The 26,289-nt window shown below is 40.6% G+C and overlaps 3 protein-coding genes and 1 long non-coding RNA gene across 6 annotated transcripts; 3 read left to right on the top strand and 1 right to left on the bottom strand.

Annotated features, from left to right (window-relative positions):
- Nucleotides 1-752: 752 nt before the first annotated feature.
- On the top strand, nt 753-11,246 carry LOC104419316 (paired amphipathic helix protein Sin3-like 2). 2 transcript variants are annotated; one of them, XM_010030947.3, is made up of 23 exons: nt 753-1,101; nt 1,239-1,314; nt 2,155-2,364; nt 2,445-2,625; nt 2,699-2,797; nt 2,914-3,087; nt 3,173-3,461; nt 4,158-4,294; nt 4,845-4,920; nt 5,008-5,037; nt 5,244-5,434; nt 6,063-6,217; nt 6,442-6,569; nt 6,681-6,935; nt 7,173-7,859; nt 7,955-8,031; nt 8,174-8,773; nt 8,858-8,955; nt 9,033-9,171; nt 9,275-9,427; nt 9,533-9,696; nt 10,074-10,185; nt 10,617-11,246. In XM_010030947.3, exons 2-23 carry the CDS (start codon nt 1,241-1,243, stop codon nt 10,749-10,751), a joined length of 4,164 nt encoding a protein of 1,387 aa, XP_010029249.2. In that variant the 5' UTR covers nt 753-1,101; nt 1,239-1,240; the 3' UTR covers nt 10,752-11,246. The 2 variants fall into 2 exon arrangements, with proteins under 2 accessions (XP_010029249.2, XP_010029248.2); XM_010030946.3 differs by having other exon boundaries at nt 753-1,314.
- Nucleotides 11,247-12,464: 1,218 nt separating this feature from the next.
- LOC104419314 lies at nt 12,465-14,170 on the top strand. Its single transcript, XR_720796.3, has 3 exons — nt 12,465-13,351; nt 13,457-13,601; nt 13,701-14,170. It is a non-coding gene; the product is annotated as an uncharacterized LOC104419314 (long non-coding RNA).
- A 3,364-nt stretch (nt 14,171-17,534) lies between these two features.
- LOC104419313 (probable galacturonosyltransferase-like 9) lies at nt 17,535-18,893 on the top strand. Its single transcript, XM_010030945.3, has one exon. The coding sequence runs from the start codon at nt 17,662-17,664 to the stop codon at nt 18,727-18,729; it is 1,068 nt and encodes a 355-aa protein (XP_010029247.2). The 5' UTR covers nt 17,535-17,661; the 3' UTR covers nt 18,730-18,893.
- Nucleotides 18,894-19,343: 450 nt separating this feature from the next.
- Nucleotides 19,344-22,657, bottom strand: LOC104419312 (E2F transcription factor-like E2FF). 2 transcript variants are annotated; one of them, XM_018863295.2, is made up of 12 exons: nt 22,258-22,657; nt 22,060-22,127; nt 21,887-21,939; nt 21,702-21,779; nt 21,558-21,611; nt 21,148-21,229; nt 20,868-20,974; nt 20,715-20,787; nt 20,568-20,629; nt 20,454-20,473; nt 20,068-20,372; nt 19,344-19,816 (listed from the first exon to the last, which is right to left on the bottom strand). In XM_018863295.2, exons 1-12 carry the CDS (start codon nt 22,386-22,388, stop codon nt 19,725-19,727), a joined length of 1,125 nt encoding a protein of 374 aa, XP_018718840.2. In that variant the 5' UTR covers nt 22,389-22,657; the 3' UTR covers nt 19,344-19,724. The 2 variants fall into 2 exon arrangements, with proteins under 2 accessions (XP_018718840.2, XP_010029245.2); XM_010030943.3 differs by having other exon boundaries at nt 20,068-20,473; nt 22,258-22,655.
- Between the last annotated feature and the right edge of the window lie 3,632 nt (nt 22,658-26,289).

The raw sequence follows: 26,289 nt of genomic DNA, 5'->3' as shown, positions 1-26,289 counted from the left end.
TCTTCAAATTGATTTGACTTTTGTCAAATATGATCATTAAAAGTTACAAATTAAAAGTAAAAGCAGATTCCAAATACATAAGACTATCTCTAAATCTAGACTATCATTAGCATACTTGCTTTGCACCCTAATTACGAGAGGATACTAAATGCATCAAAGTCTTTCGGAATCTAATATACCATCTAAAATCCTCTTGGATAATATAAATCGGATAAGAATTTCTCTAGGAGAACGCGGGTTTGCAACATGGACTAAGGTCGATGGGAATATCAAAATCGAACTCTCTACCTAATCCAATATGGTCAAGATCAAACGATTTGACGTAGCCAAAGAACGGGGCAAAAGCCCAAAAAACAGAAAAACCTAATAAAATAACGTTGTTGAGAGAGAGTGATCGACACGGGCTCCATGTCTGAAGCCCACGGGAGCCCGAACTATACGACTGCAAAGACTTTCATCGTCCCAATTCTTGAAAAAACACCTCTAAAAAGTTTAATAAAATTGTAAAACAAGAAGAAAAGGAAGACAAAAAAAAAAGGGGAAAACGTTTATTTCGTTCTTTTATTATTTGTGGAGTTTGTCAACAGACTCAACACACCACCTTTACACCACAAGCTCAAGGCAAATTCTTTCTTTTGGCTTCCGTTTTCACTGTTCGGGCAGCATATTTTTCCTCGAAACATTTCGCAAATCTTAACGAGGATTTCTTCCACGTCCCGATTCCACTTATTCTCGCCAATACCCCTCCGTATATCAGCTTCCGCTCCGCACAAAGATTCATCCTTTTCTTCACTTTCTCTCTCGCTCTCGCTCTCGCTCTCTTTCTCTCTCTCTCTCTCGCTCTCTATCTGGGCGCCTCCCAATTCTTCTTCCCTCTCGTGTGCGTGTGCGCCCGTGAGTAATTGTGAGTTTCGCAAGGGGTAGGGAGAGAGTCGGGAGACGTGTCGTTCACCGTTTGTTTCTCCTTCTGTTCCTCCCTAAAGCGATCAAAGCCTAGTGCTTTTCGTGTTCTTCTTCTTTTCATTTTCTTTCTCCTGTGCCTGAGATCTGCTAATTCCTCGGTGTTGTATATATTGCAATAAGCAACTGGGGAACTGCAGAGTAAGTTTTTCAGGAGATTTTGTCATCTGGGTCTTGCCGCTTTTCTTGTGATTATGCCGTTGCTTGTATTTTTGGTGTGAAGAGCGGGTTTGTTCCTTGTGTGTGTGTGTGTTTTTTTTTTTTTTTTCTTGTATTAGGAATGAAGAGAATACGGGATGATTTGTACCCTGACTCTCAATTCAAACGGCCCTTTGGTTCTTCAAAGGGGGAATTGTAAGTTTCTAATCTTGCGCCTCTCTTGATCTCGCTGCTTATGTTGCCTTTCTGTGTTTGCGGGGGGATTTTGGCTATCGGTTGGTTTGATTGATGAAAGCGAGTTAGCTTGATCATGGTGGTACTCAGGGATGGTCTCTTGTTCTCCTGTACATAGTGTTTTTTTTTTTTTGTCACTGTTGATGGCTGATTTGGGATGTTGGAAACGTGAGCTTTAGAATTTCTTTTTTTTGTTTCTGGGTGAAATTATATTGAAGGTAGTCTGCTATGTGGGAAGGATCAAGTATTGACATATAATTTGGGTGGGACTTGCTGAACTTTTTTGGAGAATGAGGCTCTGACCATGGCTTCTGCTTGTACAGAAGGGCGTACAAGAATCTAGATCAGCATGCACTAGGGCATAGAATTTAGGAAAACCCGAAAACAAGTGAAATGGTGCTACGAGTCGTTGAGGAGAAAAGTAATCATGCCAAGATGGTCACTTAAGATCAGATTTTCTTCGCTTCGTTATCATACCTATTATTAATCCATCAACATGGTATGCTTTTGCAGTGGATCCGATTGATGCTTATACTAGGCTCTAGGCATCTTATGCAAAATAATTGCAGTCTGCTGAATTGGACGGGTTTATTTTCCTGTAAACTATTCAGATCTAAAAGTATGACAAATTCTGTTTTCTTTTGCCTGTTCAAGCTATTGTGTATAACTTTTGGAAATTATGCGGATTGATATCAGAGTATGTTGAGACTTATCATCGAAAAAGGCACCAAACTTAGTTTCCTTTTGTATTTATTTATGCTGATGTAGAGTATATATTGTGGGTACCTTTTGAGTGTGAAGGTATGGGCAATCCCAAGTTCCTGCAGTCGGAGTGGGAGGAGGAGGAGGAGGAGGAGGAGGAGGAGAAAGAGGAGGAGGGGTTAGTGTCTCTCAGAAATTGACAACAGATGATGCCCTAACATATCTTAAGGAAGTCAAAGACATGTTTCAAGATCAAAGGGAGAAGTATGACATGTTCTTGGAGGTCATGAAAGATTTCAAGGCTCAAAGGTAGTGTCGACAGTCCTAGCAGATGCTTGATCACCGAGAACTAATGAACAATAGCTTGATGCGTTTCTTCACATTTGCAGAACTGATACTGTAGGTGTCATAGCTAGAGTAAAGGAACTGTTCAAGGGGCATAACAATTTAATTCTGGGCTTCAATACATTCTTACCGAAAGGTTATGAAATAACTTTGGATGAGGATGAAGCTCCTACTAAGAGGACAGTTGAGTTTGAGGAAGCTATTAGTTTTGTAAACAAGATAAAGGTAACGTATTTGCTTGTTTCTTGTTTTATTCATTACTCGCATCAGAACCTAATTTGTTTTTGTTGAACTGCAGAAACGTTTCCAAAATGATGAACTTGTTTATAAATCATTTCTAGAGATTTTGAATATGTACCGGAAGGAGCACAAGGATATAAATGAGGTCTACAGCGAGGTGAGCTTGTTACGTGTGGAATTTTTTTATATATGTGGCTTTTAATTTTTGAGTTTTCTTTTCATCTAACTTTCCCTATCTCATTTTGTTTGACTTGTCTCTGTCATCTACTTTAGGTAGCTACTCTTTTTGACGACCATTCAGACTTGCTGGAGGAATTCACAAGATTTTTACCTGATAGTTCCGCAACATCTGTGGCTCATAATATCCCATATAGTCAGAATTCACTACAGCATTATAATGAGCGGAATATGGCAGCACCTGCAATGCGGCAAATGCATAGCGACAAGGTAGTTGCTGGATCTAATTGACAATTCTTATGTTATCTGTCTGGGGAATTTGAGGACGAGGATTTTATTTGTATCTTTTTGTCAGCAATCCCATCGTCGAGATAGGTCAGATACTGATCGTGACCTTAGCGTTGATCGTCCTGACGTGGAAGATGAGAAATCTGTTATAAAGGCACAGAGGGACCAGAAAAAGCGTCTTGAGAGGGATAGTCGAGATAGGATAAATCGTGAACAGGATGATAGAGAGTCTGGACATGATAATAAGGATCTCCACTTGCAGAGGTCTTCTGACAAAAGGAAACCTGCCAGGAAAGTTGAAGGGTTTGGGATGAATGCAAATGTCTCATTTGCTGATGACAAAAATGCCTTGAAGAGTGAGTCAATCATTAAAGTAGATGGTATACTGTATGTTCACTATGAGTATCTGCATTTTTTTCTTGTCTAATTCTATACATGGCATTTTAGGTTGATCTTATGTTTGTGTATGCATGCACAAAACATTTGCACATACATGCAGATAGTTTTTTGTCTTCATTTCTGAATGCTTGACTGCAAAGATTTAATTCGACTAATAAAAAAATCCACGATCAGATTTGCAATTATCAGCTTCTAATCTACTTCTGTTTGTGCTCTCTTCTTGCCTTTTTCCGTTGTATTTTCACCATGAACTGTTGGTTTGTCGCAGTGGCACTACATGTAGTAGTATTGTATAGTATTACAGCTAGGCGTATCATCGTTATACTTGTGTATAATTCAATACACTCATCATAGTTAGGAAATAGATAATTTTTGCTGTACCTAATTATAGGTTTCCATATCTTTATTGGCAAAATTAGTGATTTTTCCTTTTTATTTTGTTTTTTGGCAATTGAAGAATCATGAAAATCCCCATTTTACACAAGTAATGGAATATATGCCATTGATTAAAGTGGAATTTGTTAAACTATTATTTTAGTTTTGTGACTTAAAATTTTGCTTGCTATAGCAGTTGTTCATCATGATGATGAGAAATTATTTGTTGCTTCTCTTTCATCCTTCACTTACACATGCAGTTCTCAAATATCGTGCAGGTATGTACAGCGAAGGGTTTATTTTCTGTGAAAAGGTTAAGGAGCGATTGGGCAGCTCAGATGATTACCAGGCATTTCTGAAGTGTCTTCACATGTATAGCAATGGAATAATCAAAAGAATGGACTTGCAAAATCTGGTAGGCTGTCTAAGCAGCTCCTGTACTCTTTAATCGTATGACTTACAGTTTATTGCAACTTTCCATGTGTTTGATGGATCAAGCCATCACTCTATTTGAGGATGTCAGGTGATCCTACTTATGAACCAATCCATCTTTTAGTGTCTTTTTCTTTATCTTTTGAAATAGACAATTCTTCCACATAATCCACTCATACTGTTTTTGTCATCATCTTTTTGAAGCTATCAGCTCCTCGATTGAATTGTTGAGCTGTTCATTGCCTTTTGTGAGTTCACTTCCTAGATGGACTTCAGACTTTGGCCTGCTAGTTTTTGATGTAACAAAACAATTTTTTTTTTATAGTGAACTTGGGAAAATGAATGATTCTTGAGATATCTTTTGAAAACTTAGAGGTATTAAAAAAATTTAATTTGGCAGGCAAAAGTTTTTACAGAGGAAACTTTTACGTCATAGTATAGAGCCCGATGAGAGTCGCTGTTGTCTTCATCACTTTCATGTGACTGAAATGTAATCGTATTTCATCTTTTATGTTTGGTACAATTTTTTTCAGGTGACTGATTTGCTGGGAAAGTTTCCAGATCTCATGGATGAATTCAATGATTTTCTGGAACGCTGTGAAAACATTGGTATTGATTGAGATATTATTCATAAGTTGGCTGGTTTATTCTTTTCTCACTTCATGTTAGATGTCTTAATGACTGATGTCCTTGCAGATGGCTTTCTGGCTGGCATCATGAGTAAGAGTAAGTAAAACTACCCTTTCATTACCTTTTGCCTGAAGTCAGTCATCAAAACTTCTTTGTCCTTTCTGAGCGATTTCCCTTTAACTTTTCTACATATATAGGTGTGAGGTGGTCCATTGACCATTCTCAATTGCTATATGTTGGAATCATATGAAATATTTTTCCTTATGGAAAAAAATCTGATGTAGCTATTTTATCACTTGTAGAGTCGCTTCCTGATGGTCGTATACCCAGATCACTGAAGGCAGAGGATAAAGATAAAGAACAGAAACGTGAACCTGAAGGAACAAAGGACAAGGAAAGACAAAAGGAGAAGTACATGTGGAAATCCATTCAAGAACTTGACCTCTCAGATTGTCAACGTTGTACTCCAAGTTACCGTCTTCTGCCAGATGATGTAAGTGTTTTGTTAGTTTGCCTTTGGTTGCTTTGTAGGTGAAGGTTGGTTGTTCATTATTCACATGTCTCTTATTATTAGCAATGGCCTTTTGTTTTTTTTAATTGATATGGAGGTCCCTATTTTTGTGTATGATGTTGTTATTCATTCCACATCTACAGTTTTTCTCGATAAATTGATAACTCTTAAGAAATCTTTATTTTGGTTTTTGAGAGGATTGTAGTTTGTAGCTTGCTTTGCTTATTCTGTATTTTTTCGGGGCTTTCAGCCTTAGAGTAAGGAACATAATTCATAGTGAGACTTTAGGAAGTATTAGAGTGAAATGGACTCTATTTTGGAATAGTACTTGAAGATTAGCTCTTACTCAATACGTTATATTTAATTTTCCTTGAGAAGTAACACAACAACCTCATGCTTCTTGATTTTTGGTTTCTGGGAGTCTTTTACTTTGCTGCTTCCATCATGTCGTATTTTTGTCATGTTCTCAAAGAGGTTGTAAAAAGGGATTGGTTTCCTAGCAAATAATTTTCTTAATAAAAAAGTCCTTCCATGTAGATCCTCTGTTTACTACCGATAAGAGAGTAATGTTCTCTGTGGGATACTTGATCCTTGCTGTACTGCTTTGCAGTATCCAATACCTTCTGCAAGCCAGCGATCAGAGCTCGGTGGGCAAGTACTGAATGATCACTGGGTGTCAGTCACATCAGGTAGCGAGGATTACTCTTTCAAACATATGCGAAGGAATCAGTATGAAGAGAGCTTGTTCAGATGTGAAGATGATAGGTAGAGCATTTCTATTTGTGGTTAAGCTTATTTTTTCTTCTTATATTTCTATGTTTTACTAGTCAAGGATAAATTTGGCACATACATCAGCATGCGTCTGTTTTCCCCTTTTCCTTGTTATGGCTAATAGATGCTTCATGTCACTGTGCATATATCATGTTTAAATTGGTTAATATTGGAATAAAGGTTGTGGATTCTTACTGACTCTTTGCAACTTACTTTAGATTTGAACTGGACATGCTACTGGAATCTGTAAGCTCAACTTTTAAGCGTGCGGAGGAGCTTCTGAATAACATCAGCGAGAGTATACACAATATGGAGACTCCTTTCCATGTTGAGAATTATTTCACTGGTCTGTATTTTGGCGTAAACTGTTCATTGAATAGTTGGATTTAGTGCCTCCTAACCGAGGTTTATGTTTACAACTGAATCACATCAAGTCTCATATGTTGAATTTTTTCAGCTCTTAATTTAAGATGCATTGAACGTTTATATGGTGACCATGGCCTGGATGTACTGGAGATCCTTCGGAAAAACCCAACTCTTGCATTACCTGTCATACTGATTCGCCTCAAACAGAAGCAGGAAGAGTGGACAAAGTGTCGTTCAGATTTTAACAAGGTTTGGGCTGATATATATGCCAAAAACCACTACAAATCACTTGATCATCGCAGTTTCTACTTCAAGCAGCAGGATTCAAAGAACTTGAGCACAAAATGTAAGCTTAATTGATTCTGCAGAAAGTCTGATTGGGGAACTAGACGTATTTCGCATCAATAGATGTGTCTCTTTAATTTCTTCTTGTTACCTCTTTTCACACCATCATTGGGCTTGCTAGTGGTGACGTACGTCTCTTTCTTTGAAAACTATTTAATGTGTGTGGATCTTCTTGTGTTTTGCATCTTTGTTGATGCTTATTCTCTTGCCCTTTAACATAAACAACTTTGATGTGCAGCTTTGGTTGCTGAGATCAGAGAAATGAAAGAGAAGAGGCAAAAAGAGGATGATAGTATTCTTGCCATTGCAGCTGCAAACAGGCAGCCCATTGTTCCCCATTTTGAATATCTATTCTCTGATGGTAGCATTCATGAAGACTTGCACAAACTTGTTAAGTACTCATGTGAAGAGGTTTGCTCCACCAAAGAACAGTTAAATAAAGTTATGCGGCTATGGACTACATTTCTGGAGCCAATGCTGAGTATTCCTTGTAGGTTCCACAAGAAAGGGGGTGCTGACGTTGTTGGCAAAACCATTTCTGGTGCTAGAATTGTCACTCCATCAAAGGGAGTTGAAATTAATGGAAGTCCAGATACTGATGGTCCTAAAGCAGATCTAAAGCATTCAAAGCCTGTAGACAGTAGGACAGAGAATATTTCATCTGGATTGGCAAGTACTTCCAAGACAAACTTGTCAAATGGAAACATGTCAACTAAAGAGAATAGTTGTCTAGATCCAGAGCATGCCCATGGGGATGATTCTAGTCACTACTCTCATTTGCGAGTAAATAAACTAAAGAATGCAGTGACTGAAGAAATGTCTAAGTTGAAGATAGAAGCTGGGTCTGGCGAACCAGCCACTGACAGTGCAAAGATTGCCACTTCAGAAAATTGTTTTGGACGAGTTAAAATGCAAGCAATGTCAGGTCTGAAAGATGGATTAATGACGTGTATGATATTGCTTGACCTAACCATTAGCTGATATTGATGCCTCAATAATGACTTCTTTTTGTTATTTTAGGGGGTGATGTGCCACCATGTAATCCTAGCAATGGTGCCATTGAGGACCGGAAGGCTGATGTTCTTCCCTTACTGGAGGTATGAGCTTCTGCCCTTTCAGGCGTTTCATAGTGTAATCACCAGTTTCAGAGTTGAATGCATTGTCTCTGTGGACCATATGCCTTGATGAATGATTCTCCTTTTTTTTTAATGCCTATTAATAGCTAATTTGGTGCTTCAGGCTGGTACTGCTGCAAAAGTTGCTGGGAGTGGATTGCTTGAGGAAGGTACAAAAGCCAACAGATACAATGGAGATTCTTTTGGGTCCCCTAAAATTGAGAAGGAAGAAGGTGAATTATCTCCAGTTGCTGACTACGAGGAAGACAACTCTGCTCCCAATAGAGATGGAGCAAAGGCTCTGCCTAAGGCAAATTGCCATGCAGATGACAAAGAGAACCACTCTGTTGGTGGGGAACAGGCATGTACCCGGGATGGTAGGAGAGGAAATCATGCAGATGAGGAAGACAGTGAAGATGTTTCTGAAACAGGTGATGTATCGGGTAGCAATTCTGCGGGTGATGAGTGCTCTCATGAAGAGAATGAAGAGGAGGAAGATGTGGATCATGATGATGATGGTAAGGCTGAGAGTGAGGATGAGGCAGAGGGTACATCTGATGCGCCTCGGAATGGAGACTCTGCTTTGTTGCCACTGTCAGAACGTTTCCTTTCTTCAGTGAAGCCCCTTTCAAAGCGTGTGCAGGCTGTTCTACCTGCAGAGAGGAAGTGTTTCCAGATTTTCTATGGAAATGATGATTTCTATGTGCTTTTTAGGCTTCATCAAGTAAGGCTGTTTGAACTTTGGTTCTGTAGTTTGTTTATTCTTCTGTGCAGCTACTGAATCTATTGAACATTCTTGGAAAATCAGATTCTCTACGAAAGAATTTTATCAGCAAAGACGAACTCAATAAACACTGATAGACGCAGAATATCGGAGGATATCGGCTCTACAGATCCATATGCCAGGTCTAGTAGTAATTACCTCTTGAATTATTGTCAGAATAGATAGATTCTCCTTACATCATAGTTATTACACTTTGCAGGTTTATGAGTGTCCTGTACAACCTGCTTGATGGGACCATTGATAATGCAAAATTTGAGGATGAGTGCAGAGATATAATTGGAAATCAGTCTTATGTGCTCTTTACATTGGACAAGTTGATATATAAGCTCGTGAAGCAGGTCAGCTGACTCGTACATACATACAGACATCTTCTTTCTTTTCAACGTTGAGTTTACTCTTCAAAGTCTGTAGAAGTATCTTGAATGACAATTTTTCTTGCAGCTTCAATTAGTTGCTTCTGATGATATGGACAATAAGCTTCTTCAATTGTATGATTACGAGAAATCACGGAAAAGTGCTAGGTTTGTTGATCCAGTTTATTATGAAAATGCACGTATCTTCCTCCATGATGAGAACATATACAGAATGGAATTTGTAAGTTCACTACTGTGGATGACATTGTTTTCAATAACTTGTCTGGTGAACTTTGTTTCTTTTGTCCCCTTTTGGTATCCATTACTTCTTCTGTTCCTTTTGCAGTCATTTGCTGCTCCTTCTTTGTCCATTCAGCTGATGGACAATCCGAATGAAAAACCAGAAGTGTTTGCTGTTTGCATAGACCCTAATTTTGCTGCTTATCTGCACAATGATTTTCTGATAGCCTCTCCTATCAGAAAGGAGCCACATGATATATTTCTTTCAAGGTGGGTATAATTCTTAAAACTCACAAATGTAGGACTCCCAAGAAGAGAATAGAATTTTTAAATTTCAGCATCATCAAGCGCGGACCCATTACTCTGGTTTTTTAATTTTGTTTCTAGACTGTAGTTTGATGTACCATTTGGGCACAGCAGACATAGAGAAGTATATGATTAAGAATGTGATATGGGATAGGTGGAGACTTGTGAGGCAGTTTTTGTGTTTCTCGGCTCTTTTCTGTAAGGAGCATGTGAGCTTTTGAAATAAATACTTACGTAGTTTGTTGTTCCCGCGTTTGTGTTTCTCAATCTCCACTTATTTTGTCGATTGTGAACAATGCATCTATGCCCTCTAACATTTAACTCGCTGTTGATACACACAGGAACAAGCGTGAATATGCTGACCTGGATGAAAATTCTGCAATTTGTATGGCCTTGGAGGGTGTTCGAGTGGTTAATGGTCTGGAATGCAAAGTGGCTTGCAACTCATCAAAGGTTCTGGTTACTTTATCCCTCTAGAGGATGTAATTTGTCGCTGTCTTTGGTTGATATTTATGGAAACCAAAAAAAGCTTATCATTTATGAAGCACTTGTAGTTGTAATTTCTGCTCTGTGCTAAAGGGATAAGACCTACCTGGTCTTTATTTTGTCTACTTGGATTTATTCATGTGTAAACTACTCGGTCTTCTCATAGATATAGACGGTCATATCTCCTGCTGGTGCATTTCTGGGCTCACTAGTCGTTTTAACAATTGATGATAATCATGATGATACAAAGTTCTTCTTGATTGTCTGCCTTTTAAAGAATATTATCTCGTTTAGATGATAATGATGAGAAAAGTGCATATTCTACTTTAAACAAGCTTAATTGTTTTTTGAGTCCCTTGTTTTGATAACATTTTGATAATGCAAGTGTTTAATGACAGACTTCATATGTCCTGGACACTGAAGATTTCCTTTTCCGGTGGAGAAGGAGAAGGAAAAGCTCGCCCAGGGTTCAATCTTCTTCTCGTTACGAAGAAAAGATACAAAGGTTCCACAGATTTTTATCGACAAAGTAGAAGCACACCTTACAGCAGAAGCTAGTAAAGATGGCGAAAGATTAGTACGTCAGAAACCTCGGTCAATTCTGTGCATGGCGTCGTCTCTTCTTTCTATGAACAAAGTCATCCAGGGAAAGCCTCAGTAATCGACTTCGTCGCGGGTATAAAGAGAACACTGACTTGGCACGAGGTCTATTGTGGTTTCCTTTGGGCAATACGATCTAGCTGACATACTTGACCCGTCTAATGAACCGTGAGCTGGAATAGGCCAACCGTCTCGTCTCTGGCGGTCACTCGGCAGCTGTGTATATAGTGTTGTGTGTTACATGGTCGAAATGTGGCATCATGAACTATGTCCGAGTAGGAGCTGCTCTGCTCTTGGCCGATAACTCGCTCTTCACGAAAAGATGGACTGACACTATTGGGTAAAAGTCGGCGACGTTCTGTAATCACATACTAGACTTTGGATTGACAATGGTAATAAAATTTTAGCTAGTTTTTCCATCCCCTCGGCATGACAGTTTGCTTTAGATATTTTGCCCCATTTTCTGCCGTCTGCACTTATGTAGAATATCAGCTGTTCGTGCTCCCATTTGAACTTCTTGATTGGAGACGTGGTAGCTACAACATTCCTACGGGAACAAATCTGAAATGTGCTTGAGCTTTTTCAATCATTTTGCGACTTTATAAATTCAGTGGCAGAAATGAAGAGTCGCCCGGGTTCATCTTGAGATGGCAGCCGTGATTTGTAATGGGTAGGGACAAATTTGATCGTTTTAGTAAACATTGATTTGGTCGATGCAATTGAAAAGTGGGTCAATATTGCGAAGAATCACAAATTGATTTAATTATATAATATTTTACCCCAAACTTATTTGAATTTCTTGTGATGTAATTCTGAATTTTAATGAAATGTGTAACGTAGTCCGTGAATTAAATTTATATAATAAAGTTCTTGAACTTTAATTTAACGTGCAATATAATCTCTAAATTTTTAATTTGTTTTATATGGTTAATAAAATTTTTATATAGATTTAATTTAGTACCTGAATTCTATGAAAATGTTCAATGCTTTTTGTCATTCTATCACTAGACAATATTGAACATTTTCAACCACCCACCTAAGTGGTGCTGTGGCGAGCTTCTCCCCCTAACGCAGGGGAGTTCAATTCGGCGTCGCGGGGTGACTTACCTGCCGTGGCGTGTGTGTGGTGGTTAGACGTGTTACCCAGGTTTACTTCCCGTTACCCAGGCGCTTTCGGGTTGTTCGTATTGGTATGGTGCGCGGGTTCTCCAGGTCGCCGTATATATATATATATATATATATATATTGAACATTTTCATGTAATTCATGAACTAAATTGAACCTATACCAAATTTCATAGATTACATTGAACAATTTAAATTTTATGGATTATATTGCATAGTAGGTGATAGTTCAAAGATCAGATTAAATAAATTGCACATTGGATTAAAATTAATGAATTACATTAAATAAATTAAAAATTCAAAAATCATATTGCGCATTAAACCAAAATTTAAATATCATTTGCATAATTATATCAAAATTAATCTAAAATAAATGCGGTGTAGACATACCAACTTTGGATTATATGTAGCATGAAAACTAATTTGAGGCAAATATAACATAAGTTTTATTAATTTAGAATTCTTGGTTATCATCAAGTAAAGTCAAACCATCTCGTGGAGAGACGTACTTGTTGAACAGTACCCGAGACAAACCCGACGGAGCGCCTGGCCCGAACCCCATTTTTGGGGTCGGGGCAGATGATTCAGGTGCGCATACAAACCCTAAACGGAGACACTGAAAACCTTCCTCTTCGTGGAGAACCCTAATGACGATCGGCGGCGGGTGCGTTGGTTTGCGCCTCCGTCGAGCGAGTTCTTCGCTTGTCCAGTTGCTCCTTCTTCTTCACGAATCACGTGTTCGTCCAGCCGGAGAAATTCGAGGATGGGGATGGAGGAAGTGTTGAATCTCCGTGGGTGGTTCAGCGTGTTCCGTGAAGGAAGAATGAGCAATCTAAACAACCGAAGAAGTCACCCGACGGAATGTGCTCGACTTTCAGGATGCTTGCTGTGGAATCCGACGGCGATGATGTTTCTCAAACAGGTGATGTATCGGATAGCATTCTGCAGGTGACGAGTGTTCGAAGGAAGATAGGCTGATAAGTGTGCAGGCTGTTGTACCTCCAGATTGGGAAATATTCACAGAATCTTTATAGAAATGTTGATTTATGCTCGCTTTTTAGGCTTGATCGAGGAAGGCTGAACTTTGGCTCTGCAGTTTGTTTATTCTTCTATGCAGCTGCTGAATTCTACGAAAAGAATTTTATCAGCAACGATGAACTGGATAAAGGGTGTAGACGCAGAATTTCGGAGGATATCCGTTTTACAGATGCACATGCCAAGGTCGTCAAAGTAGATAGCTTCTCCTTATATTATATCTATTGCACTTTGCAGGTTTATGAGTGTCCTGTACGACTTGCTCAATGGGACCGTCGGTAATGCGAAATTTTAGGATGATTGCAGCGATATAATTCGAAATCAGTCTTGTGTGCTCTTTACAAGTTGGATACATAAGCCGATGAGGCAGACTTGTAAGTACATATAGACATTTTTCTTTTAAACATCAAGTTTTTTTATGGTCTGTTTTTAAACATCAAGTTACACTTCAAAGTTTTTATGGGTATTTTGAATGGCAGTTTCTTGTTACATCGTCATTTAGCTGCATCTGATGATGAGGACAACAAGCTTAAATCACGGAAAGTTTAAGTTTTGTTGATTCAGCGTATTTGTGAGAGTGCATGTATCTTCCTCCACGATGATGACATATACAGAATGGAATTTGTAAGTTCACCTCTGGGGATGACATTGTTTTCGCAACTTGTCAGTTAACTTTCTGTTGTTCCCTTCCTGGTATGAATTACTTCCGTGTTCCTTTTGCAGTCGTTTGTTGCTGCTCCTTTGTCCATTCTGTTTATGGACAATCCAAAGAAGAACCTTAAGTGTTTGCAGTTTCCGCAGATCTTAATTTTGATGCTGTCTGCACAATGATTATCTGATAGTCCTCTCCTATCAGAAAAGAGCCACGGCATATTTCTTGCGAGATGGTTGTATCTCCTAAAACTCACAATGGAATCAGTCTTTTAAATCAGTTGAGGACCCAGTGCTCTGCCCCCTCCTATGTTGTCTATAGATTGCTATTCAATGTACCGCTTAGGCACAGCAAATGCAGAGAAGTACTTGATTGAGAATGTGATACAGGATGGGAAGAGAGCCCCTATGTGGCAATGTTGCTTTTTTTCTTGATTCTTTACTTGAAGGAGCATAGGCGCTTTTATTTTGAAATGAATATTATGTCTTTGGATATTCTGTCCATATTTCTGTTCCTCAAACATGATTCCTCAATTTTTGTAGCACATTATGCCCCTTCTTACTTGCAAACGAGGAGCTATATAACCTAGTATGTAACTCACTGCTGATATCCCACAAGAACAAGCGTAAGTACGTTGGCTTGCATGAAAAATTCTGTGTCATGTATGGCCTTGGGGGCAATTCAAGCGGGTTATTGGCCAGGGATGCCGAGTAGCTTGCAACTTTTCAAGGGTGCTGATTGCTTTATGATACAGCGTCTGGCTTGGTCATGTGCTTTTGTCGAGTATCGTCTTAGATAAGAAGAGTGCACAATTCTATTTCAAACGAGCTTGAAGGTTGTCTCTATTTTCATCCCTTATCAAGAAAAGGTACAGAAGGTTCCACGGTTTTATCCCCAAAGTAGCAGCCATGCATCACAGCAGAAGCTTAAAACCTCGGTAAAGTCAGTTCCGGTTGTCGTCTCTTCTTTCTATTGACGAATTCATTCGGGAAAACCTGGGCGGTCGGCTTTGTAGTGGTAGAAGAGGACTCCGACGGTTGAGATGTACGGAATTTTCGTTTGCTCGACATTGGTGCGTTTAGGAAGAACTTTGAGAAAAGTCCTTGAGAAAATGTATATTCAAGGAGTTTTCAAAAATGTAAAGTGTGTTTGGTAAATTGTATTTGTGAAAGTTCATTGTGAAGTATCTTTGCGCTGGCAGTAACTGGCGAAGGGTAGGCGGTCCAGCGAGGGTTAGGTGGTGTGGTGAAGGGACATGGTGCGATCTGGGTCGTTGCGACCCTTGCCGGACGGACAATCGTTGCGACCCGCCGCACCGCAACCTCTGTGCGGAGGTCGCCAGTGCCGCTCAATCTGGTCACGGCAACACAGATCGCGAGATTCGGGTCGCCGTGATCGTCGCCGCGTCGTCGCACGACCCACCGCACCACGGAGGTCGCTAGCGCCCGCAATTTGGTCTGCGTCCTCCACACAACGACTCTCGTCGGAGGATCGTGGGACCCTAGCCAGACCACTTGTCCTTCGCCAGACCACTTGTCATTTGCTACACCGCCTAGCCTTCGCTGGACTACCTACACTTTGCCGATGACCGGGCATAGATGCTGGTCATGTTAAGCAAAGAGAAGGGAAGAAGATGAAGATGATAAACAGTCGTCGGGGTAAAGTCAGAAAAACGAAAAATTAACGATTTCGAAAGAAAAATTTTATTAACCTCAAAGCTAGCATGTCGAAAAAGCCCAAGGCAGCTCCCAACCTGCCTTGGGCTTTGGGAAGGTTTGCCTTTGGCAAAGGCAAGTGAAAAAAAACTTGTCAAATACTAAATATTTGACTCAAAGGCCTTTAAGCCCCAAAATCCTTGGAAAAGTAGTTCTCAAACGCAGCCTGAGTCTAGTTGCAAAAGCTCTTTTCGGTAAAGCTTTAGTGTCTCGTACTCATAAACTTTGTCTAAGTAGGAGCTACTCTTTGCCGTTAAAATTTTCAGTCAAGAAAGATATGGCAATCGGATGAAACGGGAATTTTCTTTAGTCATACGTTAACCCGTTGGAATTTCGAATGATAATAAGATCAACTATTTTTCCTTGATTTCGCCCTCAATTTTCAATTTATTGCACTGGTGTGCGAAATATTCTTGCTTCCGTTTGGAAGTTATTGATGAGAGACGTGCTAAGGTTCGGTTCCTAAAGAAACAAAATCGAAAAGTTAAAGCCTCCATTTGCTTAGTTAAGGTGTTTTGATTATTCAAAGTCACCATTAGTACCGTTGTACGCAAGAAATTCGAAAGTTATTTGATTCGGCGGTTTGGTTTCTTCTCGAATAAGTAGATGGTTTGAAAACGTCGGATGTCTTTGACTTTTGTTACGGACAATCTTGGGCGAGAGGGTTCCGGAAATGCCAATTGTTGCGATCGATAGGAACAAAGTTGTATCGGTCGTTTGTTTGGCACGATCAGCGGACCAAAAAATAAAAATGGTTCGCGGGATGGTCTCAGGACGTTGATTACGACTAGCCACCCTCAGAACGTCGACTTTGAACAGCCATTTGCGCGTCAAAGAAACTTCTGGAAGGAAAAAAGAAAAAAATATATATACACCGTTGTACGTAGGATTGAACGCATTTCAAAATGTATATTCATTAGATAACTCATTCATTGCGTATAAAGATAAATATCACCCATCACATCTCATAAGACGATTGCAAATAATATTTGAACTTTCACTCAATATACAATATAATAATTTTTAATTTATTCCATCTAATACTTGAACTTCAGCATAACGTGCAATGTGATTATTGAATTTCTTATTTATTGAATTTAATCTTTGAATTATATGAAAATGTCCAATAACATAAGTGTTAAATAAATTCATAACTTATTTAGACTTAAGTAATCTATATGACTCTGCTTTGATTTCACATTTGTTCACTCCATGCTCTTGCCTCGGTTTGGATATAAGATTTTTCTAAATGTGGTTAAATGTGAAGATATTTTAATAATATGGGTTAGGTGTGAATTTGTATTGTATGAAAATTGATTGATTTTGATCGAATCATTTTCAATTAGACCGACTTTAACATGCATTCATTCATCGAATATACAGGTAACCATCAATATCACCCATCACATCTTCTCAGACGATCATCCTTACATGAACCCGTGAATTTCACGGGAAGAATCAGTATTAATGGTCCTGAAATGAATCTTTCCCCTCATTTTTTTCTCCATATCAAAGAAAAAAAATCTCGACATGTAGGAGGGGCGGCGTCAATTTTTCCAAAAAAATAAATTAAAAAAAAAAAGATAGAAAAGTGGGAAATGGCAGGAAACATGTGCACAGCACGTGGTCAACAAGATGAACAAAAGATGGGTACATCGCTTGTGGTCAGGTCGGCATCACGTGCGCGACCGTAGATTAGATGGAACCTCGGAGCGCGCAGACGGGAATCATTCAATAGCGTGTGTACCGCGAAGACGAGACGACGAGGAAGACTCCTGGAAAGTGGAAAGCCCACCCCCTTCAAATTCAACATGCGGAATCATGAACACGAAAAAATCAAACGATTAATAATACGAAAAATCTTAAATTGACAATATACAATAAATTTAGTTTAAATTAATTTTTTTAATCAACATATTTATGATAAACTTACGTTAGTTTTCATTAAAGGGAAGGTAATATATGGTGGGATGAATTTGTATTGATTTGGAATTTTTGGGCGATGATAAAGAAACGAAATAAATGATTATTCCGGAATAGGACAATGAGGAATTTCCACATGTGGGTGCTGTCCTGAATCCTGTCTGTCCCGCGTCGCGTTAGGAACCGAAAGCCGCGTTTCCTGACATGACTTCACGCGTTTGCCTGGTTTCCTTCTTCCATACTCGACTTCTTATACGCATCGCCGACCGCACAGAACGAGAATGCCCTTTCTTCATCTTCCTCTTCTTCTTCTTCTTCTTCTTCCCATATCGCAGCTGCAGCAACTTCTCTCTCTAGAGTTTCGCCGGCTTCGGTTCTCGGGATTCCGAGTCTCATGAGGCCCGTTCTAGCCGCGGCCATCTGCTTCCTCCTGCTCCGGTCGTGCGCCCACGCGATCCGATCGTTCCCCAGCGAGCTGAGCCATGACGTGCGCGTGAAGTTCTTGGAGGCGCCGGAGTATCGGAACGGACCGGGGTGTCCGAAGTTGGACGGGGATGGCGGCGGCGGCGGCGGCGCAGGCTCGCTCGTCCGGGTGGCGATGACGCTGGATTTCGAGTACCTGAGGGGCACGGTGGCGGCGGTGCACTCCGTCCTGAGGCACGCTTCCTGCCCCGAGAACGTCTTCTTCCACTTCGTCGCTTCGGCTTCCGCGGATCGGGAGAGCCTGGCGGGAATCCTCCGGACCGCGTTTCCTTCCCTCGGGTTCAGGATATACGGCTTCGACGACGGCTCGGTCGGTCGCTTGATATCCTCCTCGGTCCGCCATGCCCTGGAGAACCCGCTGAACTACGCGAGGTCCTACTTGGCGGACCTGCTCGAGCCGTTCGTCGAGCGCGTGATATACTTGGACTCGGATGTTATCCTGGTCGACGACATCCTGAAACTCTGGACCGTCCCGCTAACCGGGTCGAGAGTGATCGGAGCGCCCGAGTATTGCCACGCCAATTTCGCCAAGTACTTCTCGGAGGAGTTCTGGTCGGACGCCGAGCTTCCCAAGGTCTTTGCAGGGAAAAGGCCGTGCTATTTCAACACGGGGGTGATGGTGATGGATTTGGTAAGGTGGAGAGAGGGCGATTACAGGAGGCGGATCGAGGGATGGATGGAGATTCAGAGGGAGAGGCGGATCTACGAGCTGGGCTCGCTGCCGCCGTTCTTGCTCGTGTTCGGTGGCGACATTGAGCCGATTGATAGGAGGTGGAATCAACACGGATTGGGCGGAGACAATGTGGTGAACAGCTGCAGGGCACTCCATCCTGGCCCTGTGAGCCTACTGCACTGGAGCGGTAAAGGGAAGCCCTGGACGAGGCTTGATTTGAAGATGCCCTGTCCTGTGGACTCCCTATGGATGCCTTATGATTTGCACAGTTCGAAGGATAGTCCTCTTGCGGCACGGCGATTGTAATGAACATAGACTCTTGCATTTGCTATGTTCAGCTCGAGAATCAATTGCTGAGATTCTTTCATTTTTATGTATATACAGAGATGTTGTAAAACTCCATTCGACTAGGAAATATACACAGAAGAGGTTGTCTCCCATTATAGACGGGGATAACATTTTTGGTATCACGAGATCTGGTCATCTTTTTTTTCTTTCTTTCTCTATCCTTTCACATTTTGATGATTCTTTCGCTTTCAAAATGTCCCATGGACTGGAAATGTTTATATTCTTTGATTCATTGATAGACATTTTCAGATGACCTAGTTCGTGAATTTCGACAGATTTGTTTGATAGGACTGCTTGTTTGCATTCGTAGGGCGATAACCCTTCGCAAAAATTTGTACTTCTGTAATTGCAGATGGAGGGAAGGGAACTTCCGCACAGAATTTAAAGTCTGAAATCTTCCACATTGGGCATCCGGGATGAATTTTACCATCTAGTGTCAATAGTAAACATCCCAAACTCTGGAAGAAAAATGTTAACTGCTGATCTGGATACCGACTTCTGTCAACAATACATCATTTAGGCGCTGATCAAAATCGAGGAGAATATTCTTTTGTGAATTCAATGAGCCCTGGTGAAAAATGATCAATAAGATTGAATCAAGAAGAAAGTACAGCTATAAAATTGATCAATTCATTCAGTAACTGCACACTAGCATTTGTTCATTCAATCATTGGGGCAATTATCCAATCATGGATCTGGACAATGCATCAGCATCCTGCTGCTGATCTGGATGTTACAGAGATACATCCCAAATTAGATTTCAAAGGGTTAGAAACAACGTATTTATGACTATACAGTCGGATCATTGAGAACGTGATCCAACAAGAAGCTACATACGTCATCCTCTTCTAAAGGAGCTGTATCAAAGAGCCAAAACTAAAAACAAATCCTCGGACAAATGGTTAAACATCTCTATTCCTCTGTACTCGATCAACTTGTAAGGAACCAAGTGATCAGGACACTTGTGGTATCTCTGTGTTCCCAGCAACTTCAGTGTACCATGACTTCCATGCCTCCATGTAATGTGCAAAGAGGTCCCTCAAAGCTGCAACAGCATCAATAAGAGCTATCAGGCATGTAGTGCAGTTAGCTTATGCATAAATGAGAAGCTATTATAGGCTCGGCCACCCTGTGAAGTATGAACCAGACCCTCATTTTGTGAGGATTCAGTTAGCCTATTTGACGGAAGAGGTCAAGGTAATGAAATGACAGCTTGATAATGCAGAAACTGACATATTAAGACCGCATCTATGCAAGCATGAAAATCCAGAACCTCAAGGTGAAACAGTCAGATACCTTGATTATGGTACTGAGGGCGATGAGTAGATGCAAGTGTTTCCCAGTCATAATCCTGCTTCACAGACTTTGGTGCAGAATTTACTGCTCTCGGCAAACACACAGGAGCAAATGGGCCATATACGTAACCCCTCGAGCCATTGTCTGAATGGCACTCTTGTTCACACCTGTCGTAGTTGTTTTCTGGATCTTGTTTGACAAGAAACGCCTTTTTTACTGGGTCACATGATTCTGTATTGTTTGAAGAATCCACCTTACTTCTCTTTAAAGGTTGATTTGTGATCTCAGTGCCAAACAGTCTCTTCCTATATTGATTCTGCTCTGAAAAATTAGCATCAGTATCCCCAGATTTTCCTCTCCATCCTAGCCATCTAAATGATGGTTTCCTAGTATCAGGGTGAGGTGTCTGCAGGTTAGCCATTAACCAAGCAACTGGTAAGTCAGAGAGCACAGAGAAAAAACATCAACTCGAATTTCCTCACAGGCTCCCCAGTATATACCTTCTCAATCAGATTCATGGATGAAAAAACATTGGCAATGTCATACAGTCGTCTGATCTTTGCTGCAAAATAGCATTGAAAGTGTCAGATACAAGTTCATTTCTCCTTCCTTATTTCAGTTAACAAGTCAAGAACACGATTAATTACTTCTCATAGCTGTCGTATTGTTGTTATCACCGAGCAATGCCACTGCAGCAGTATCAAGAGAGATCATATCCACCTAGCATCAAGGAATAACGCACATTGAATAAAAAGGGAATAATAGAAGAATAAAATAGGAGCACCAAGAGGTAAACTCACATTGGAACAAAGAAAAAGCTTCACGAAGTTCTGCGTAAGAAGGGCCAATGATTTTTCTCTCCTGTTTTCTGCAGAAAGAGGACCCGGAGATCTCTCTTTCTTATTGTCTGCACAAGCAATCATTCATTCTTCAGTAATTAACAAGAACAAATCATATAAAATCTACCTAATCCAGCGTAAGCATAGTTGTGGTCTTAAATAACTAGCCAGTCTAGGGTGATTTGAGTCTCAAGACAATCATATAGAAAAATAACTACAAAAAGTAGAGAACTAAAATTACCAGATTTGGACGATGCTGAAGAGTTATCTTGCATCTCAAATTTGAGATCCAAACACCCTTCATTTTCAGCGTCGTTAAAAACCTAACCATTCAAAATACTCAGCGTGAGTCATTCGAATGATACCATAGCTTTCAAATTAGCTCTCAAGAGCAAGACTGAATATAAGTCTAATGTATATGCATAATGTCACATGTTCACTTAACAAACTATCAAATGGTAAAATGAGGTTTTTTTTTTTTTTGGTTTTTGGCAAGAACCGACCAGACAAAAACCAAAATAAGACATCTGCACTGACAAGAAAGAACGAATCTTGGTTTAGGAGCTGATCACATCCCACATTTTCCTACATTAGCTACTCGAAGGACACGGCAGAATCAAAAAAGGGGATGAACTCCAACTGGGGCAGTACCTTTGCCGGGTCGCCGCAATTTGAGTTATTGGAGTTCTCTCTCAGACCTTCTTCCTGGCGACAGTAACCACGTTAAAACCATCAAGCCGACTTCCCAAAGGGCTAAAACTACTATTCGATAGGCATTCAGGAGCTAAAATTCACCTTGAGCTTCTCCAAGGCATTGGGGATCGCTCTGAAACCTTTCCACGAATACTGGTTCTTCGCTTTCCTCGCCACAACCTATACACATCGAAAGACCAAATCAACTTTGGCAATGCAACATAAGTGGGAGCGGAATGCCTTCCTCAAATCCCAATCTAAGACAGTAGTAAGGTTTAGAATCTCACGCCGACGCTTTCCAATATGTTCACCACGTCATAGATTCGCCTCCGCTCCACTCCTGCTCATTCAGAAGCAACAACATCTTAGTTTCCCCGAAAAGAAAAAATTCTGGGTTCATCATAAATGCGTCCGCCTCGCGAGATCGAAGCGTAGTAAATAGAGGGAAGGAAGCAAGTACCTAGCTTGAGAGCGGCATCGTCGAGACCGATCACTTCGACGTCGTCCCTATTGTACAGCCTCAGGAAACTGCTCCAAAAAAACGGCAAGGAATGAGAAAACTAACCAAGACCCAGATCGAATCACACGGAACGAGGGAGAACGGGACAGAAAAGGAAGAATCTTTCGGGGAAGGAAAGGGGGGGGAGGGGGGAACTACTTGGAGCAGAGGACGCCGAGGGACTTGTCCTTGCGGCAGTAGAGATGCTGCCTGGAATCGAGCAACTCCCCGGATCCCAGCGGCGCGGCCTCGCGGTGGCAGGCCGGGTCGTCGGCTCTCGCCAGCTCCATCGCGACACCTCCTCGCCGCTCTCGCAAGAGACAAGACACACACAAACACGCGAGTTCTCTCTCTCTCTCTCTCTCTCTCTCTCTCTGCCGCTCCCGGTTGGTGAGCGCTTCAGCTGTGGTGGCGGAGCGAGAAACCACGGCGAGAGAGAGAGAGGAGTATAAAGAGAGGGAGGGACCGTTGAGAGGGAAGGAGGGAAGGAGGAAGGAGGGAGAGTTTTTTTTTGGTTGGCGATGGCGGGTTTGAAATTTCGAAAGCTGGATCTGAGAGAAGAAGGAGGAGGGGAGGGGAGGGAGACGAGCGAAGGGAGATCTCCTCCTCGTCCTCGTTTGCATGACGCGGGAGTTTGAATTGGGATTCGAAAGGAGCGGTTGCGCCCCGCTTTTACCCATTTGCCCTCTCCCTCGCGCCCTCCGTGGGTCTTTGGAGCAGGGGTGAGTTGGTATTTCTCCCCGGGGGTGGGGGGGCCTGGTGGGAGAAAAAGGTTTTCTCTTTTTCGGCTGTCGTGAAGGAGGAGCGGCGGCTTGGCTTCCAGATAGGACCTGGCGACCCCCCTGGCTCCGACAATAATTAAATCCAGAGGGGGGATTCTTTTCCCTAAATTAACTAACGATTTTTTTTTTTTTTTTTTTTGGGTTTTGGCGTAATCTCTACTTCTGCGTTTTTCGAAGGCGCGGAGCGCGCCTAAAACGCCATTTGGATTCACTTGCGGTATCATTACCCTTTTCCCTCTCTCTCTCTTCTTTTTCCCTCCTCTTTTCTATTGCCGAAATATGGCTAATTTCAACTTGACGTTATGAAATTATTGAGAGGAGTTGAGGGGTAAGGAGTAAGGACACAATAATCATAGGTGCAGGAGATTCAACTCCCTCGTTCTACGAAAAAGCAAAGCAAAAATCTAAAAGCAAAATGAGAGTTAGAAATGGGACAAGCCAAAAAAAAAAAAAAAACTTACTATTACAGTAGTTGTAGCCCATCTTTATCTTCTTCCACTCATTAACAGTAAGCATTAATCCCAAGTAGATCCTGGAATCCAACTAAACCAACCGATTGTCTTGCTAAGGAGTTTCACGGCTACTTCATCATACCTATACGATCAAGTTATAAAAATCCCTAGTTAAATAAAGAAAGCTGCAATGGCATGAAACAAGGGAAGTTGCTAAGAAATGAGAAGAATTTGTCCCAAAAATGTTGATTTGCAAGAGACGTGAAGTTGATCGGTGGGGCTCATATTTTTCTGATATGTTTAGTAGATTAGACAGTGTTTATTACTAACGGAGTATTGAACCATTGAGATCATGTTGCCAACGATCATCATCAGCTTTTAACTTTGTAGGTTGAAACTTTAAAAAGTAATGAAAGTCCTAAAAATAAAAAGAAGTGGTTGATTCTTGAGTAGATCCTAGAACCAAACTAAATGATCAGGTTTAGTTCTAGGTTCTACGGGTAGGTTCTAAACTTTAAAAATTGAGAATTGGCCCTAATAAGATAGGCTTTGGGCGCGAAAACTATCCATTCTGAAATTGTTCACCCTTACCTCTATCCTTTGGGAATAAGGTTTTAGTTGTGTTTTCTTAAATTTGTCTTACTAACGAGTGCTCCAGGATACTTGTTAATCATATATTCCAATCAAGAAAAAAATCCCATTATGACATACACGAAATATGCATGATAAAAGAAAAGGCAGTGCTCTGGAAACGACAAAAAAAATAATTGCATGCACATTCGTTCACAAAATCTTTATTGAATTAATTAGTTGATCGAGCACAAGGAATTTAATGAGCTAAATCTCGTGTTTGATGGTGCATTTCATTGCGTATGCAATATTGTTGATTGGGGTATATTAGACCTTAGTTGAGATGGCGAAATCTATGATTCAAACTCGGACAAAGAGGTTAAGTTCAAGTTTCCAAAGGTCGGTAATGTCAAGCACCAACCATGTATGTGTTTCTTGTGTTCCTTACATACAAAAATCTCACTATTCAATTAGGCACGGGGGGCAATCCAAATCAAGTAATTGTTTCTAGAGTTTGGACTTAAATGATGAATATTCGAGTGGTTTGAATTTTAAAAATTTTAAACTGAACTAAAAAAATTCACAAGTAGAGCTGGAGTAGTTGTTGCTTACATCGCTAATTGCAAGCTCATGATAAGCATGCTTAAAGCTTGTATGTTTGGTTTTTTGTTTGAACAAAAGTTCATTACGATTTTCCCATAAACAGTTCTTGAAATATTCTAGTATAACTTTTCAAGATCGATTTTAAAAAAAAATTCGACCTTCAATTTAGTGAAGGGTAAAATTTTACTGCCGTAAAGATTTATCTCCATGCAATGGCGCCTACGACACGTGGTCGCTGGCCATTATTTTGCTGCGTGTTCTCAAATTCCTGCCAGCGAGCACATGCGTGTTCACGTCGCTTCCCCATGAAAACGACAGTTCCCTTTTTGTTGTTGCCAGAAAAACCTCGTGCTTTCTTTCTCCATCACAAGACAGAATCACAACGTTCAATGAGGTTTTTTCCATCTGCATCAGAAATAAATAGTAATTTCAGAGTAGGCAGGAAGGATCAAGTTACTAATCTTTTAGAGAAAGCACTAAACATATTATAATTATGTAAATTCAATTCTATTTTTTTTTCTTTTTTGCCAATTGAGTATTTAATCTTTTGTATTTGTTCTGATTTAGCTATTCAACCAACTTCGACTATAATCACTGACTTATATGATCTCACTAGAATTGATATGGATAATTTTTAATAATATTTTATTCTTGTTTAAATTATTTATTTATTTATTCTTTTCTTTCTCTTTCTCTCTCTTTTTATTTTTTCCCTCCTCTGTCTTTTAACCAGTTGTTGGACCTTAGGGATCGGCCAAAGTGAGGGCCGGCAAGGTCACCCTTGCCTTGCCATGGTTGGGCAAGGCTTCACCTAGGCCACTTCTTGGGGTGTTGAGGGTCAAGGCTCTCCAAATCTAGCAATGTCATGCGTTGCATAGCCACCAGCGAGGCTCCAACTCTCATTAGAGGGCTTGCTAGGGGTGGGCAAGACTTGCTTAAGGTCTAGCCATTGGTTAGTAGTAGGAGGAGGAGGAAAGGAAAAAATCAATTTTTTAAAAATTATTTATGTTAGCGTCGACCACAGAACATAAGACGATCGTCATCCATGTTGGCAAATTTTGGCCACAATTGACTGTATGTATCAAATTGACAAAAATGTAAAAAAATTTACGATTTAATTGATAAAAAAATAAAATAAAATTAGTACAATTGCAATAAATTTAAAACTTCTAGGTAATTTCCCATTCTGCTGGTATCCTATCGCCTATGCCTCCTAATTAGCATGCCATTAGAGCCCCTAGCTATAACACCAGTTGCTGCTTCCTCTGTATTATCGACAAAGGTCCCATCGCTGTTCAGTTCAATAGTTCCTTCACGGGGTTTCTGCCACTTTATGTTCATTATGGACCGATGAATCACTCCCATTTCAATAGGAGCAACAGCAGTAGAGATCCTAACGGATTAATCAAAGGCATTCTGCATTCTCAGTATAACATATTCATGGCTTGTTATTTTTCCACTGAACATCATCCCATTCCGTTGTTCCCAGGTATGCCAGCAACAAAAAGCAATCTTTCCCGGCAAAGTTCTGTTTATCTGGAGCAGGGTTGTTCTGCCACAACCTCCACCTGCACGCCCTTACATAATTTTTTTTTTTTTTGCTTCATTTTGAGCTCCATTTACAGGATACTCCTTCCTTTTCAGAGAGATTCATCAATGGCTGAGCAAATTGTAAAGGCACCACAGCTCCAGCATTCACCTCACCCTCCTCGTCAACCTCAGCTCCTCTCTGCTCACCAGGATATTCAACAAAGGATTATTCTCAGCAACCTCCTCACCATCTT

This window comes from Eucalyptus grandis, chromosome 9 (genome assembly GCF_016545825.1).
Source record: "Eucalyptus grandis isolate ANBG69807.140 chromosome 9, ASM1654582v1, whole genome shotgun sequence".
Lineage (NCBI taxonomy): Eukaryota > Viridiplantae > Streptophyta > Magnoliopsida > Myrtales > Myrtaceae > Eucalyptus > Eucalyptus grandis.
This window is presented reverse-complemented; position numbering and strand designations above follow the sequence as displayed.

Excerpts from the sequence above, each read along its gene's own strand:
- LOC104419316 (XM_010030947.3), top strand. The coding sequence starts at position 1,241 with ATGAAGAGAATACGGGATGATTTGTACCCTGACTCTCAATTCAAACGG. Across the intron at positions 2,365-2,444 it reads AAAGATTTCAAGGCTCAAAG|AACTGATACTGTAGGTGTCA; the intron begins GTAGTGTCGACA and ends TCACATTTGCAG. Across the intron at positions 9,428-9,532 it reads ACATATACAGAATGGAATTT|TCATTTGCTGCTCCTTCTTT; the intron begins GTAAGTTCACTA and ends TTCCTTTTGCAG.
- LOC104419313 (XM_010030945.3), top strand. The coding sequence starts at position 17,662 with ATGAGGCCCGTTCTAGCCGCGGCCATCTGCTTCCTCCTGCTCCGGTCG.
- LOC104419312 (XM_010030943.3), bottom strand. The coding sequence starts at position 22,388 with ATGGAGCTGGCGAGAGCCGACGACCCGGCCTGCCACCGCGAGGCCGCG. Across the intron at positions 20,788-20,867 it reads AGCTTTTTCTTTGTTCCAAT|GTGGATATGATCTCTCTTGA; the intron begins GTGAGTTTACCT and ends CCTTGATGCTAG. Across the intron at positions 20,630-20,714 it reads CAATACGACAGCTATGAGAA|CAAAGATCAGACGACTGTAT; the intron begins GTAATTAATCGT and ends GCTATTTTGCAG.